Here is a 17,635-nt window from a genome sequence, read left to right as displayed (position 1 = left end):
ACTTATCCCAAAGGTAACTGGAAGGAGCTACATCACTTCAGAGAACACCGTTCCACTGCTCAAAAGACCAATGGTGATGGCTTTATAGACCTATAGCTCACTGGCATTTAGTAAGGTGACCTTGACGCTTTTGCCACTTTTATTTTATTCCACTAACGCTACCAAATTTGAGCTGCGGCGCAAATTAGACTGCGCATGTGCAGAGCATCATGCATGCGTACACTTTGCTGATAGCGCTGACTTTATTCATTACATCTTCGAGCATAATTATAACGGCGTGTGTCCCACTGTGTTATTTGACATGTTTTATTCAAACAGAAGTACACCTCAACTTATCTACATGGATATCGTCAGCTGCAAATAAACATACTATGTTACAGTTATTTTAAACTGTAAAGTACAGTTAGGAAAGACTAACTCATGTTTATACGTGTTTAAAGTTACTCACTTTTGAAGATAAAGCTCCTCTCTGCTTTGGAAAACAGTCTCCGCTATATGTAGCTATGTATGCTATAAGCGTAAAGGTCTGCGCATGCGCAGTTCAGATCGGGCAGGTCGTGCAAATCCGATAGCTACGATACCAATTAAGCCCCTTTTCAACATTTTCTCCCTCCGCTTTTGTGTTAGAATTTCCTGTACTTCGGTTAAAATATGGGTGTATGTTTGTGGAAAGTAAGTGCTTTGTGTGATCTATACAAGGAAAAGTGAAATAAAATGGGATATTAAAAGGTGTAATGTCTGTTTCATAAGACGAAAAACTGAAATAAAAAGCGGTATTAAAGGTGTAATATTCGTGGTTTATGTGTTTTGTATGAAGAGTGACACTGTTTTGTGTGTTTTAAACAAAACACATTGAGTAATGAGTCTCGCTTTTCAAATGCAAACCTATGCCTCGCATGGCCGTTTTTAAGGTGGAACCGAATTTTCAAAAAGAGTCTCGCTAGTTTAAGGCAGAAATAAACATTGACATGAAAACTGGGAATAAGGAGTATGCCTCATAAAAAATGTATTAAGGTGGAAGGGAAAAACAATGATAAGATAACATCAGCCTCGACTAATGACACTAGAAGCTACAGCGGTCAGCAGCTCTCTGTGATTCGGTCATTGGGTCAAAGAAGCGCGATGCTTCTAGTGTTAAGGTGGAAGTGAAAATTTAAATATGAAGTTGGTAGCAAAATGAGCTAATTTTGTGGTACCTCCAGCAGTAAAAAACGGTCTTTCTCTTGGGTTTTCTCTACATCTGGAACGGAGACACCTTTAGTCTTCCAACTATATTACTGCAGCACTCTCCCAGACAGCGAGCATATTTTACTCCACTGGCATAAAAAGGCTGCCACACCACTGACTGTAGACCACTGCTGGTCCACCATCGGACCCCTCAGATTACTACATTTTTAATCTCCTCAACAGATTTTTAAATTCAGAGAGACTTTTTTTCTGGAAAAAAATCAATGAGTATAAACCTGATATAAAAGGATTATGCTAAAAATGTTGACATTGTGCTGGATTAAAATTATTTACTAATCTTATTTATAAAGGACAACAAAAGAACCTAATGGAAAGGAAAAAATGTAAATTGGACTGTGATTGGAAAAGTGCTAAAATGTTTAATTTTGTCTAAAAATCTGTTTAATCACCAGCGGTCCACCCAGAAAATGTTGTGCAAAACACTAGTGGACCTCCAACTTTGCCTCAGTGGGACAACAGTTTCTGCCGTCTCCTTGCTATCAGGGCTGTCAAATTTTACACTCTGAGTCCTGAAAAAAAAGTTATGCTTGTGTGTTTATAATCGATATCAAGGGATGTTTGTGTGCTGTAGTCGATATCAAGGGATCCACAGTCTCTCCGGTAGTTATAAGACAAACAAACATAGATGAACCTGCCCTGCTGTCATGGAAAAGGTGAACAGAGATTGCACTGGCTGTGTTTGAACAGTTACATTTTGATAATGATGCAGAATATGTGCAATTTAAAGTATCTGCATTTTTTTAATGACAAAACTAGGGTTGGGAGGGCAGGCACAGGGAATCAAGATTCACATTTGCCCAAGTATATATTGTTGTGACTGTCTATACAGCAGTATACAACAACATACGTGTCAACAGACTGGCTGTGGTTTACTTAGGACCAAGCAGAAAAAAATATTTGTTTTAGAGATCCAAGGTAGAAAATAAAACAAAACAAAATCCACACACAATTGTTCCACATCACCAGTAGCAGTGGTGCACACTCAAGGGGCAGGTTTTGCCATATCTCTTGAGTGAGAGAATTCTGCTGGGATGATACAAAACACACCTGTTTGATAATTACTGTGATAATGCTGTCACAGGCAGATTATTTGATCATTAGTTAAAATCTTTGGTCATTACATGGTCTTTACATGACATACTCCATAAAGATTTGCTGCCTTTGACCAAAGACCATTAAAATAATCCTGGCAGTGTTATTGTTATTGTAATTCTATAACATTAAAATCCTAATGAATGTTAAAAACCAGTGCACTTTTATATGAGACTGAGAGTGTACTCACACTAGGCAATCTGTACTGGGAAAAACCCCAAAGACCCTCATCGTCCAGACCAAAGGGGTCACTCTGGTCTCCTTATAGAGATTTATACAGTGTCTACTGCTGAGGAGAGGGTTTACTGGAAGTGTTTGCCAAGATATTTGGTAATATTTGCAACTATTTGCATTTTCTTATGTGTAAAGTATGATTAAAAGAAAGTCCCTTTTTTGCATAATGGATAAATCTGTAAAACATGTGAGACTGCCGATATTCTCTGTCAAAAAATGACTCAAAATAAGCCATAAAGTACAATCCTGATCTCCATCTTGCTGTTCAAAAGTGCCTTTATTCAAAATAAAAGCCCCTGTCTGATGGCATAGGCTTGGGACTTTAAAAACTGCAGATTAGTAGGGGAGTGAGGACAACCATAATCAATCCAACATACGATTCAATCAGGCCAAGAGTATGTACGCCACGTCTTTCTGTTTCACTTTAGTTATAGCACCATCCACTGCAAACTATATATATATTTACGTCATAACACATATACTAATCTACATCATGCATGATGTATCACTTTCAACAGATGTGTAGTAAGTGTTCCTTCATTCAATCATTAATTTTCTTTTATTTCATTCAATTGTTTCAAATTAAACTTGTATAAATTACACATATTGTCATTCCATAACGCAAGCATGTTTTGTGCTAACAAGTATAAATTGATTCTATGTTAAGAACATAGTAAACAGCTTGTTATTATGTAAATTGTAATATAATTTGCTATAAAAATACAGCATTTGTCTTATATATATTCTGACTTCTCACTCAAGATTGTACCCTCTGTTAAAAAAAGACTTCATCTGCAGTATCTTTTGCAGTGACATGCAGTAATTGCTTAAGACTGCTGTTATAAGACACAGTGTATAGTGAGCTTAAAGTATTGGCTTCTGTTCACACATAGACCCTCCTGGTAAACAGGACCCCTGCAGGTAAAGGACCCTTAATCCATTTTAAAGCTGTTACACATAAATGTGTGTCTTAAAGAGGCCTATGCCTCCATTTTTGGAACCAACATTCTACAAAAATGACTCCATTTCCATCATTTGAAATCAGAACCAGAACCAGAGCCAGACAGCCCTTGTGAAGGCAAAAATCATTTAATTTGGATTTTAATCTTCATTTATTCTCTCATTGCATTTACTGTGATAAGAAGATAACTGGACCAAATGTAACAGGTAATGCTTTGCATTTAAAAAAAAGAAAAGAAAACTAGCATATAAACAGGAATGCATCTTTTTTAACCCTAACTAAAGAAATCAATAATGACCATTTCCATAGCAGTGGGAATTCTGTTATGAATGTGTGTGGTCATATTAATTAATTAATAAAGTATGTGATAGGATACTATTTCCAAAATGAATTAATTTCAATACATTAATCAATTACTTTTAATGTGCATCACTTACATATTTCTGCATAGGTTTGAGTTTCAGTGGACATTTTGCACATAACTACCTTCCTCCACACTGTAACAGATTCCTTTTTTGTGCATTACTCACAGAGAGTAAATACACCTAAGTAATACAAGTTCAGTTGCACTCACAAATTTTAAAACAAATAATTGGAATAAAGCCTTGTAGTAAGTATGCCCATGCCCATGTTATTTAATACATGCATTTTAATGTATCTATTAAAGGGACATTGGGTAAGATTTGGGCTTAATCCTGAGGCTCCACTCTGAATTGAAATCAATGGGGAGGGAGAAGGTGGTTACACAGAGCAGTTTCTACAGTGCTGACCCTGGAGTAGCACAGACAAAGGCTCTAATCTCCCCATTAGAGATCAGTGGTACATCACAGTAATTTTGAAGCTATAATTTTAAAGCACTGATATTATGTAGTGTTTCTTTTATTCTAAACAATAATAGGCTAAAGAAAGTGAAAGCTGCTGTAAACAGGTTGCTTTAATGTTATTTGACTGCATAGCCCTGACTGAACATGCTGCCAAAAGTATTTCACTAAAATGGGCTTGGTGTTTTAAACTCTGGGATTATTATTCAGTTAAGAATCTTAAGACTTTATTAAGTAACTACTTTACATTATATGGTGACTATTCTGAAGGAAATAAATAAGTAATGTAGTTATTAAAACGAGGAATTGAATTGTTAAGATTTGTAATTCAGAAAGATGTGTGTCTAGATTTGAGAGAGGGAGGGAGAGGGAGAGGGAGAGAGTGTGTGTATGTGTGTCTGTGAGAATGAAGAACTTGCGAATGGTAATGAACTCTACAGTGCTACTAATCTTGGCCATACAGCCTTGCTAATTGGAGCTCACAATCTGATCTACCCCAGGGCAATATGTGTGTCTGTGTGAGTGTGTGTGGCAGCTGGCCACACACACAGGTGGTACTGTATATCATCCAACTGCAGGGAGGAGAGACGGTACTCTCCCACACACATTTTTTTGCAGTAATTAATTACAAGCCAGTACCCAAACACTAATGGATTACTATAGGTGTTGGATCTTACACTGAGTCCAATGATACAGTCAAAAAAAAAAAAAAAAAAAAAAAACAAATAAAAAACCGCAACCTGAAATTTTGACACCTCGTCTTTCTAGATAACAAGGACACTATTTTCATGGACACAGTACACGCACAGGAATAAGGCATTAGGCAGCAGCATAGACAGGTGTGGGAGTGGCAGAAATAATATTTGCTATTTTTGTGAACGGTAACAGCAAGGCAGCACAGAGCAGCAGAATTACAAAAACAGATCGTCTTGGACTAAATAAATGATAAACTAGCATGTCTAGGTTCGCCGTGGCAATATCCAATCAGGTAAACCTTCTTGTTCCCTTTAAAGAAACACTAGGTAAGATTTCTTTTAGGGCTGCTCCAAGTTGAATTCAGTTTTACAGCACTGTACTGAAATAAGTGAGGAGGGAGGAGAGATGGTTTCCTACCCTCCTTCAAAAGTTACACAGAGAGGTTTCTGCAGTGCTGAGTCCAGAGCAGCAATTACAGAGGGTCTGTCCTCCGTATTACAGGTCAGTGAATCATCACAACGATTTTGAAGCTGTGATTTTAAGGTACAAATATTACATAGTGTTCCTTTAAAAGCCAAGCATGAGCTGGTATCACAGAGCAGTGGCCATTATGTTATGGTAGAGAGTTTTCAGGCCTGACAGAGACAAACATTTTTACATTTGTATTAATATTAATATCAGTCTTCTCTTACAGTGAACAGCTGTAATGATAATAGCATGTATTATTTTATTATATAGAGTTATAACTATATGTAAGTGTCATCATTAATATTAGTTAAACATTGTTAATATAAAATTGTTGAAATAATAATAGTAATAAAAAATAATAATGCATGATAACAGTTATTTAAATTAATGAAATTAATTTCATGAAATTTTCCGTGTGTAATGACTTGCCTGCTCTCTGGCTCACATTTAAAAATAATTAAGTCAGTAGTATTTAATTAGTAACTGGGAGAAATATGTTATAATGGGTTGAGGTTTATGGTCAAAATCCCTTTGTGAGAAATTGAACACATCTTTATGTGCCGTCTTGAAATGAGGAAAATACAATGTTGCACTAAGTGCTACCGTGTGTTTGAGATAAGATCAGGCCTCAGAAGTGTGAAGGTGAAAGGATGTTTTTAATCCAAGATAGTATTAAAACTAATGCTGCACTGGTGAATTTTAATTGTCGCACCCCCTGTTGTGTGCTACACCCACCATTTCCCTGGCCCATTTTCTCATAATAAATGCATCTGCACCCTAAGAAAATAGTACAACATAACATTAGGTGTTAGGCCTCAGCACAGCCACAAAATTAGAGCAATAAATATCATCCCCTGGTGGCGCTGTTCCTAAAACCACGAGTGAGGATGTGAGAGAAGGTTACAAGCTAGTACCGGAAGGTGCTCTGCAATTAATAAACACTATGTAAATTTACTAAACTTTCCTGGTCCTCAGGAATCTAGCAAATATTCACAAACACACACACTCACACTCAATCAGTTGGTAAGCTGGAAAAACAACATAAAGGACCAATATTATATACAAAAGAACCTTATCTTGTGATTTACAACAGGCCTACTTTTGAATTGTATAAATGTCTGAGCACAATTTTTAGAGCTGACTACCAATGTTTGTTTGTTTGTTTGTTTGTTTGTTTTTAATGGCTGTTAGCTTTTACAATCCTCTACATACACCATGCAATTATATATGGTCTACGGTTTCATCAAATTGTGGGGACCCGTTGTCCTTATAGGGACAAAAATCATGTCCCCATAACAGAAATCATTACACTGTAAGGTGTAATGTCATTACACTGTAAAGGTTATGGTTAGGGATAGTGTAGGGGATAGGGTAATATTAGTTTTAGTATGGTTAAAGTCACCACAAAAATGTGTATTTTTGTAATGTCCCATTATACAACTCTTTCACCTACAGAAAAAAAAATATTTAGACACCCCAGGGCTTTTACAAAAATACAAATCAAAAACAATAATATTGTTGGTAGTACATGTGATTTTATGCGACCCCCCCCCCCCACACACACACACACACACAATAAATAAATAAAAGAACATAAGATTAAATATATATAATCTTCCATCCTCCACTTATTTTTGCAAAATGATAATAATAATAAAAACCTTTTTTACTGTGTCATATAGAGTTGTATTTGCCTGTTCTTTATCATTCCTCTTTCAAAAAGCATTCCAAGCTGAAATGTGGATCAAAATGTTCTGTCAGAAATCCTCAAGAGTCATTAGGGGAAAGACAGTATAGAAATTATTTTTCATGCTTCCTGAAAGCCAGAAACTAACCAGGTCTTTGGTCACTAATGACTCCCATTGTATATCACTTCTAAGAGAAAAGACGAGTGAAGATGCTGGAAGATGAGCAAGTGGCCTTATGTTGTATGCAAATATGCTTGTGGTTGTGATGTCACACCAGTTATTTAAAATGGATTGTCATTTAGTTTCCAAATATGAGCAAGTAAGTGATTTGTTTATTTTTAAACTTTTGTACAACTTACATAAAAATAAAAATGTTAAAAATACCCCAGGTGTTATTACCTGAAACCCATAATCTTATAGGCATCGGGCAGGTAGCAGCGAGTGTTCTCCATCTGAGCTGGGTCCGAGTCACAGATTTTGTCATCTGTTCGGCCATAGTTGGCACTCTCGATCATGATGACGTCAGTACCAGGGCAGCGCAGCTCAATGGGGTAACCCTCACAAGACAACTCACGACGAACCACAGCCATCGGCACAGGGGCACGACTCAGCACTACAGAGACAGAGAGAGAGCGAGCATGAGAGAATTAGTAAAACACATAAGACTGTTCAAAACTTTTAGGGCCCTTTGTCATTCTAAATTATATCGAAACTCTCCAATTAAAACATGTATCTACATTTGTGTGGATGTTTAATTTACTTCATCATTTGAACACAGCACAAATTTCATGAGAAACAGACCAATAGAAATGTTTAGACAGTTTTTTTCCTTCTCATGTAAAGTTACTGTTTGTGGAGATACATTTTTTTAATTGCACAGCGATGATATGTAAAAATATTATTAAGAAAATAAGTATATTATTAACTATTAATATATTATTATAAATGATTAGGCGGCATGGTGGTGCAGCAGGTAGTGTTGCAGTCACACAGCTCCAGGGACCTGGAGGTTGTGGGTTCAAGTCCTGCCCCAGGTGACTGTCTGTGAGGAGTTTGGTGTGTTCTCCACGTGTGTACTTTAAAAAAAAACTTTCAGGGTGTTTCTACTCTGTGAATAAACAATTTATGATATTGTTGATTGAAATGAATGTAACGTTTTACACATATTCTTGTCGATATTACTAACTTAAAATGCAGATTAACTGCAGCGTTTCAGTTAATGCTGTACTTTCTCACATTTGTAATTCTATTCTCAGGTTTATAGGACTGTTCTTGGGTTTGTAGTTCTGTTGCCATGTTTGTAGTTCTTTTGTCGGGTTTATATTTCTGTTGTCGGGTTTGTAGCTCTGTTGTCGGGTTTGTAATTCTGTTGTAACATTTGTAGATCTGTTGTCATGTTTGTAGTTGTTGTCGTATCCGTAGTTTTGTTGCATTTTTGCAGTCCTGTTGTCGGGTTTGTAGTTCTGTTGCCATGTATGCAGATCTGTTGCCATGTTTGTAGTGCTGTTGTAGGGTTTGTAGTTCTGTTGTCCGGTTTGTAGTTCTGTTGTCACATTTGTATTTGCATTGAATTCTCCCTTAATGCTGTTGTGTTCACAGCTTTTGTTTGCTTCATAAATGTTGTTGTGATATGACACAGCGGGCCACCGTATGAGGGTTTTGTTGGAGAAATCTGGACACATGAATTTTTCTACCCAGTATTTAAGATATCAACTAATTTTTAGAAAAGAAAGCTTTGTTACATTTTAAAGAATTTATGATTATGTGAATGTTATTACTCCTTTAACTCTAAAAATATTTGTAATAAAATGGTTAAAATGTACTAAGTTACTACCTTAACCTCTATCTAATTTATTACCTTAACCATTATCTATTTGAGATACTAAACTCAAGGTGAGGTTGATGATCTCTTTTACGCATGTTGACACGTCCCTGCCTAGAAAAGACACTGTTGACTTAACATGACTCAGAGAATGTATGTTGTAACCTTACCTTCCCAGGTCGGTAATACTCGGGGGAGTATATGTATATAGGGGGAGACCTAGCAAACAGGTGAAATTGGACATGTCTAAAGTTTGAGAGAAAACCATCGCTTTAAATTCATTCAACTTCATTGATCTGTCTCTCAGAAATGACAGGCTCAAACAAGTCTTGAGTTTTGTGCCTGATTGCGGCCGCTCTGCTTCACTGATTCAAATATTTGTTGCTAATTGCTCCGCTAGTGCCAAAGTGAAATTTCATAGGGTTCAGGCGTCCTCACTTAATCCAATACAGCTGAGATGAGTACTAAACAAACACAAACACAAACACACACACACACACACACACACACACACACACACACACAAACACACACACCTACACACACCTCTCTCTCTCTCTCTCTCTCTCTCTCTCTCTCTCACACACACACACACACACACACACACACACACATTTTGAAATGAGTGTATAGGATGTGAAGGATGAGAATGACACCAGACTGTCTGTATTAATTAAATCTGCACTGGGAAAGAGAAGATAATTAAAACACAAGCTGACGGATGCGACCAAGAACCAATGGGGCATTAAGGAGACTAGCTGTCAACCAATCAGGACTTAGTATCGAAGTGACGTTACTTGGATCCACTCCTTCGGGATTTCTGACTGACAAACACACAAACGCAAAGACACATGCACAAACAGCGCTCTCTAAAGCCATATGAAGCTCCCCAGTTCGCTCAGAAAAAAGCAGAGAACAGCAGAATTTGTGCGCGCGCGCGCGCGTGTGTTTGTGTGTATACCAGGAATATATCATTCTGTAGGGAGCAAAACCTGTTTATACCCTGACATTGTGGGGACTTACGTCACTTGTGGGGACCATAAGCTAGTCCACACAGCATAAATCATAACACGTTTAAGGTGAAGGTGTTAAAGTAAGGGTACAATTGGGGCTAGGCAAGTGCTTATGGATAAGATAAGTGTAGGTCTCCACAAATTCAGTGTAGGTCTATGTAATGCCTGCACAACGCATGAAAACAAACGCTTGTGTGTGTGTGTGCGCGCGCGCGGGTAATGTAAATTGCTTCGTGAAGGGTCATCTTTGCCCTGAGTGTTCTAGTGGATGGAAGGTGTGTGTATGTGCATTAGATAGTTTTCTTTACTGACTGTAGTTCTGCTTCTATGCCCTTGAGATCAGTGGAGGAGACACAGAGAGACGGAGAAAAAGAAAGGCAGACAGAAATTGAATTGGAAAAAAGAGGAGAAAAAGAAAGTGTGGTCAAATTAAACAGTAGGGGAGCAAAATCAGCAGAGAATGTATTATTTGCAGATAAATGGGAAAATGTAATTATTACTGGAGGAGAATTTTAATAGAAAATGTACGGATAATAAGGCTTATAGATAAATCCTATTTTATACTGTAATCTACTGTCATCTTTTATATATTGTAAACTACTTGATTTTCTCCTTTATTTCTTTTAAAGATGAAAGCTTTACATACAGTTTATCTGATCGTGACACATTTTGTGGGGAAACTAGAAACTAGGTCACTGTGATTACTCTCATCTAATAATACAACTTTTTAACATTTCAGAACAAGATACTTTCTTTTGATTTTCCTCTCCTTTACAATTTTACAAATTAATGCTGTAAATCGTTCAAAAATATACAAACCAGATTCCAAAAAAGTTGGGACACTAAACAAATTGTGAATGAAAACTGAATGCAATGATGAGAATGTATCATTTTAAGGGAAAAATACGTTGTTTCAAAATTTCATGGTGTCAACAATTCCCAAAAAAGTTGGGACAAGGCCATTTTTTAACACTGTGTGGCATCCCCCCTTCTTCATACAACACTCAACAGACATCTGGGGACAGAGGAGACCAGTTTCTCAAGTTTAGAAATAGCAATGCTCTCCCATTCACTTCTAATACAGGCCTCTAACTGTTCAATCGTCTTGGGCCTTCTTTGTCACACCTTCCTCTTTATGATGCGCCAAATGTTCTCTATAGGTGAAAGATCTGGACTGCAGGCTGGTCATTTCAGTACCCAGATCCTTCTCCTACGTAGCCATGATGTTGTGATTGCTGCAGAATGTGGTCTGGCATCATCTTGTTGAAAAATGCAGGGTCTTCCATGAAAGAGATGACATCTACATGGGAGCATATGTTGTTCTAGAACCTGAACATAGTTCTATGCATTAATGGTGCCTTTCCAGACATGCAAGCTGCCCATGCCACAAGCACTCATGCAACCCCATACCATCAGCGATGCAGGCTTCTGAACGGAGCGTTGATAACAACTTGGGTTATCCTTGTCCTCTCGGGTCCGGATGAGATGGCGTCCCAGTGTTCCATAAAGAACTTCAAATCGTGACTCATCTGACCACAGAACAGTCTTCCATTTTGCCACACTCCATTTTAAAAAATCCCTGGCCCACTGCAAACGTCTGAGCTTGTGGAGCTTGCTTAGAAATGGCTTCCTCTTTGCACTGTAGAGTTTCAGCTGGCAACGGTGGATGGCGCTGTGGATTGTGTTCACTGACAATACTTTCTGGAAGTATTCCTGAGCCCATTCTGTTATTTCCTTAACAGTGGCATTCCTGTTTGAGGTGCAGTGACATTTAAGGGCCCGGAGATCACAAGCATCCAGTAGAGTTGTACGGCCTTGACCCTTACACACAGCAATTGTTCCAGATTCTCTGAATATTTTGATGATGTTATGCACGGTTGATGATGATAACTTAAAAGTGTTTGCTATTTTACGTTGGGTAACACCATTCTGGTATTGCTGCACTATCTTTCTGCGCAACAATGGTGGAATTGGTGATCCTCTTACCATCTTGGCTTCAGAGAGACACTGACACTCTGAGAAGCTCTTTTTATACCCAATCATGTTGTCAATTAACCTAATTAGTGTTAATTGGTCTTCCAGCTGTTCGTTATATGCTCAATTTCCTTTTTCCTGCCACTTATTGCTACTTGTTCATATGCATATATTGATGCATGCATCACATGCATATGAACTTGAGTGACATCCCATTCTTAATTCATAGGGTTAAGAATGGGATATTGGCCCACCCTTTGCAGCTATAACAGCTTTAACTCTTTGAGTTGAGGTCAGGAATCTGTGCAGGCCAGTCAAGTTCTTCCACACCAAACTTGTTCATACATGTTTTTATGGACCTTGCTTTGTGCACTGGTGCACTGTCATGTTGGAACAGGAAGGCGCCATCCCCAAACTGTTTTCACAAAATTGGAAGCATGAAATTATCCAAAATCTCTTGGTATGCTGAAGCATTAAGAGATCCTTTCACTAGAACTAAGAGTCTGAGCCCAACAACCCCACACCATAACTGTACACTTGGCACAATGCAGTCAGACAAGTACCGTTCACCTGGCAACCACCGAAGCCAGACACGTACATCAGACTGCCAGATGGAGAAACGTGATTCGTCACACCAGGGAATATGTCTCCAGTGCTCTAGAGTCCAGAAGTGGCATGCTTTATACCACCATATCCACGTTTGCACTGAACTTGGTGATGTAAGGCTTGAATGCAGCTGCTCAGCCATAGAAACCCATTCCATTAAGCTCTCTATGCACTGTTCTTGAGATAATCCGAAGGCTACATAAGATATGGAGGTTTGCAGCCATTTACTCTGCAAACATTTGGCGACCTCTGCACACTTTGTGCCTCAGCATCATCATGGCCTCCACTTTGTGGCTGAGTTGCTGTAGTTCACAATTGCTTTCACTTCGTTGTAATACTACTGACAGTTGAGTGTGGAAATTTTAGTAGTAAGGAAATTTCCAGACTGGACTTGTTGCACAGATGGCGTCCTATCACGGTACCATGCTAGAATTCACTGAGCTCCTGAGAGCGACCCATTCTTTCACAAATGTTTGAAAGCAGTCTGTATGCTTAGGTGCTTGGTTTTATACACTTCTGGCCATGGAATTGATTAGAACACCTGAATTTGGATAGATGAGTGAATACTTTTGGCAATATAGTGTACATGCAGAGCATTCTAAGGCAAAATAGCTTTCAAAAACATTTGGGGTTTACCACTATATTACTATTATCAGGATCATATATAAAATTTAACAGACATTTAGAGCTGCACCCTGATCATATTGCAATTTGGTTTTATGGCAATATCTGAAATTAGCAGGTTCCTATTATTACCACTGTATAAAACCAGAATATGAAAATATCTCTACATTCAAAACTAACCGCTCTGAATGGCTTTGTTTACATATTGCCAAATGTTCCTATTTAAGAAAAAAAATATATATATATTATAACAGTTTTTTAAACATTACCAAGCGTGACGGGTGTGAAGAAGGCGAAGAGGAAGAGTAGGTGTGTCGACCACATGACCCCAGATGACCCCTTGGACCTCTGGTCTGAGTGGCTGCTAGAGCTCTGTCTCACACACCTTAGAGCCATGGAGTTTTCCTCTGACACACATACCTAAAACACACCCACAAACACAAGTCCGTGTTAGAATATTCACAACATATAGCAAGGCTTATTCCCAGCAATCGCACAAAAATGGTCTTATAATCTCATTTACTTTAATCACCCTCATGTTCACTTTCACAAAGCACTGCTTTTATACAGATAAACTATTCAAAGAGAGAGCGAGTAAAGCCAAGGTACAGATGAGTAAAAGAGACACTAGAGATATCATATTAAATAAAACATGATTCAGTTGTATTGGCTTATATTTGTACTTAATCACATATTTTATGCAGTTATGTTCAAAAGCTCATACAACATATATCTGTGCAAGTCATTTAAAATATTTTATTTGTATCTAGTTATGTTGCAAACATTACTATATAATATATAGCATATAATTTATGAGAATGTTTAGCAGCTGTTTCAAAACTCTGTTAAAATGACCCCAAATAAATGCTGGAAACTAAGTTTACAAGTACACTTTCAAAATTTTACAGCAAAACCTAATATGTATTACAAGATGCATTACCAAGTTGTGTAGTGTTTGGACTACACAAAACATTATGGAAAGTGTGGTTTTGAAACATGTGTTTTGAAACATACATGTCTTTCATGTATGGCTCTGAAGAAAGTGGGATTACAAAATCAATTAAATACAACAGAGACTATTGATCGCCTTTATGTGTGTGTGTGTGACAGAGAGAGAGTGTCAGAGACAGAGAAAGCAACAGAAAAGAAGAAAAAGCAAGGAATGTGACAAAGGCATCAGATGGCGTCCCTGTGAAGACACAATATGCTGCAGCTTTGCTAATGCGTAATGGAACGACTTAATGCATCTCATCCCACGTACACACACTCATTCGCAGACACACACACACACACACACACACACACACACTCACAGACACATACACACACACACACACACAAACAAACAAACAAACAGATTCATACTTATTTTACAATCTTCCCACAATCGCTGTGGGAACATTTTGTTGTGCTGCAGTGAAGAAAGACCCAACCAATATAAAGGTTTTTACAATAGTGATTTAAGAGGACTAAAAGTTTAGACAAAGCCTTTTGTCATTATTTATTTCAGTTGTATATTCACAATTTAAGTTAAAACCTACTGTAGTAAAGGAACAGATTATCTGTTCTCAATTTCCACACACCTTCAACTTAATTAAACAACAGAAATATCTTATTAATATTTTTATATCATCTCCAAATGTTACTAAAAAAAGATGTGAAAATGTCAAATGTCAATCATGCACAAGAATGACAAACACTATACGCTAGCCCTGCTAGCTCATGCAATCATTGGATCCTTGTTTTATATTGTTTTATATGTTATTTTTTATATTATCATTTTGAAACCTTCATTTTTTTATATTTGTATATTATAATGTCTTTTTTCTTAGACACCCATGGAAAAAAGGCACTAAATCCTGCCATGTTTCAACAGTATCATAGACTACTTCCATGGGTTTTTAATATAAATCAGTCAATCCCTGCAATCCTTCATCTTTTCTACACAACATGTCTGCAGTGAACACACACACACAAGCCATCTTAAACCTATTAAATATAAAGCACTCTCTCCGCCACATTCTCATTAAACTTACATAAACACTCAACAGCGTAACTCTGTCATTAAAGGCACTTTCTTAAACACACACACACACACACACACACACACACACACACACACACAGTGAACTCTCCTTCTCCTTTTGTCTGCCTCACACACAAATACATTCGGCACCCTGTCTATTTGATTGATGGTCGTTTAACTAAAGTGAACACGGAGGTTTGGACCAGATGTCCAACATTACAAACAGGCACATATGGGGATATGCCCACAGTACCATCAGATTGTGTGTGTGTGTGTGTGAGTGTGTGTGTGTGTGTGTGTCAGTCTGTCATTTAAGCATCTACTCAACCTCACTGACTATTTTAACTTTGTGTTGTCAGGCAGTGTGAAAGGAAAAAATTGGAGGAGGTGCATTTTTGACTTTGTCATTTGAACATATGCTTATGCTAGCAGTAAACACATTGTGTGTCTGTGTGCCTTTGTCGTATAAACATATGCTCATTCTACCAATCAACCGTGCTATTATTCCATTATTTAGCATGAGCCCACTTTGCCATATGCTTATTTTATCACTTAATTACCCAATTATCTTCTTCAGAGTGACCAGCATGTACAGCCCAAGGCAATTATTTCACCTACTAGCTACTACAAAATGGCCACCATTCACAAGCAGGTTGTAATTAGCAAAGTGCTAACTGTGATGGCGTTTCTTTAAATGAGTGAACTGTCCACATTTCACCAATTCTGCACAGGTTAGTGGCTGGCTATCAGTTAGCTACTACAAATGTATCTTTAAATATATACTTTTGTGAAACAGATAGCAAGCCAGATAACCGAATAAACTCAACCATCGATATCAGCAATAGATATTGTATAAATATATAATTATATACCCCACCCCCACCCCCATCGTTTGGCATTTTGCACAGCATTTTCTGGGCGAGCCACAGGTTGTTAAACAGAAATGTAAAATTTTTACATTTACACTTTTCCATTCACTGTCTAAGTTACTGATTTTTTAAGTTACTGGCCTACAGTCGGCGGTGTGCCAAACCAATATATGCTCGCTGTCTTTACATCTTTTTAGCATGCCATATTTACAACAAATATTTTCTACAATCATCAAATGAAATTTTAGATGTTTTATTCACTTTTTCAAGCGTTCTATAAATAGTGATGTTATTAAATTATAAACTGCAATAATCTTTGTATTCAAGCCACTCGAGATTTGATTTTCAATTTTGAAATACTGAAATTGAAATACTTTTGGATTTTCAGAATGTTTTTTTATCAATCTTTTTAGAATATTCTATAGTTTTGTTCATCATCCTGGAAACATAATGATTTTTTTTACAACACAATTAGCTGAACTCTGTGAAAATGCACAAAATTTACCAAGTAAAATCATAATTAATTTGAATTAGCCTAATTTTTTTTATCCTGTTCTTTTTTCCGTTTCAATTCATGGTCATACAGAACATGAATTCAATAAGTAACATGATTGGACGACATAGTGATTGCTTTGGAATGTGACATAGTGCATATGGTGATGATATGAATAACTTGTATACTACAATTGCATGTATATGTTTTGTATTTATAGCCTTTTTTATTGTAATGACATAAGTACCTATGATTTTCATTCAATTTTACACCTGTTTATGCATAATGTAATTAAATTGACCTTGTTTCTTGGAATATGGTATAAAAAGCAACTATAAATGCCTTTTGTTTGTAATTAACCCTTAGCAATTAATAGACAATAATGACAATAATGTATTTACATAAAACCTGATTTGATTTCCATAGCACAATGGCACAAAGAAATTTATTGTATGCATTTAACACATTTATTGTAGGAAATACACATATACATCATAGTGACAGGGGCAGTGAACACAGTTGGGGGTTACTAGCCTTGCTCAAGGGCACTTCAGTTGTGAAAGTTAAGGGAGGATAAAGCAATGTTCTTTGACTGCCCCTGTTCCCATTTTTGTTTCCAGTCCAGTGGGTCCAACCAGCAACACTGTGGTTGGATTGCACTTGATGAAATAAATACATATGTAAATGCAGACACTAGCTATTTTCCAGGCTTCCAAATGAAATATAGTCAATTTTATTTTCTCTGTGTCTGTCAGTCTGATGTCAGTTCCAGGCGAGAGCACACTGACGTCCCTTTGACTGCCACTCCTCCCTGTGTCTTATTTGTGTTTTGATTTTTCTCCAGTTATTTCTATTTGATTTATAACTATCAATGAACATATCCAAGTGCCGCAGGTTTGCTTCCTTTGCTGTGGCAACCTGTTCTCTCTCAGTGCTTGGCAGTTGCCTGTCTGCTGATGCTAAAGACTGGGCCTACTGACCAGGCGAGTCAAGTTCTATC

The 17,635-nt window shown here is 37.3% G+C and overlaps 1 protein-coding gene across 5 annotated transcripts in view; it reads right to left on the bottom strand.

The window, feature by feature from the left end:
- Nucleotides 1-17,635, bottom strand: part of adgrl3.1 (adhesion G protein-coupled receptor L3.1) — a 204,705-nt gene that overhangs the window by 145,547 nt on the left and 41,523 nt on the right. For all 5 annotated transcript variants that reach the window (XM_066660024.1, XM_066660026.1, XM_066660027.1 and 2 more), the window contains exons 2-3: nt 13,517-13,667; nt 7,608-7,821 (exon numbers count right to left, since the gene is read on the bottom strand). In XM_066660024.1, the coding sequence (XP_066516121.1) occupies nt 7,608-7,821; nt 13,517-13,643 (341 nt within the window). In that variant the 5' untranslated portion in view covers nt 13,644-13,667. The remainder of the gene's footprint in view (nt 1-7,607; nt 7,822-13,516; nt 13,668-17,635) is intronic.

The sequence above is a fragment of the Hoplias malabaricus genome, chromosome 2 (assembly GCF_029633855.1).
Source record: "Hoplias malabaricus isolate fHopMal1 chromosome 2, fHopMal1.hap1, whole genome shotgun sequence".
NCBI lineage: Eukaryota > Metazoa > Chordata > Actinopteri > Characiformes > Erythrinidae > Hoplias > Hoplias malabaricus.
The sequence above is the reverse complement of the archived record's forward strand: the minus strand, read 5'-3'. Positions and strand labels throughout refer to the sequence as shown.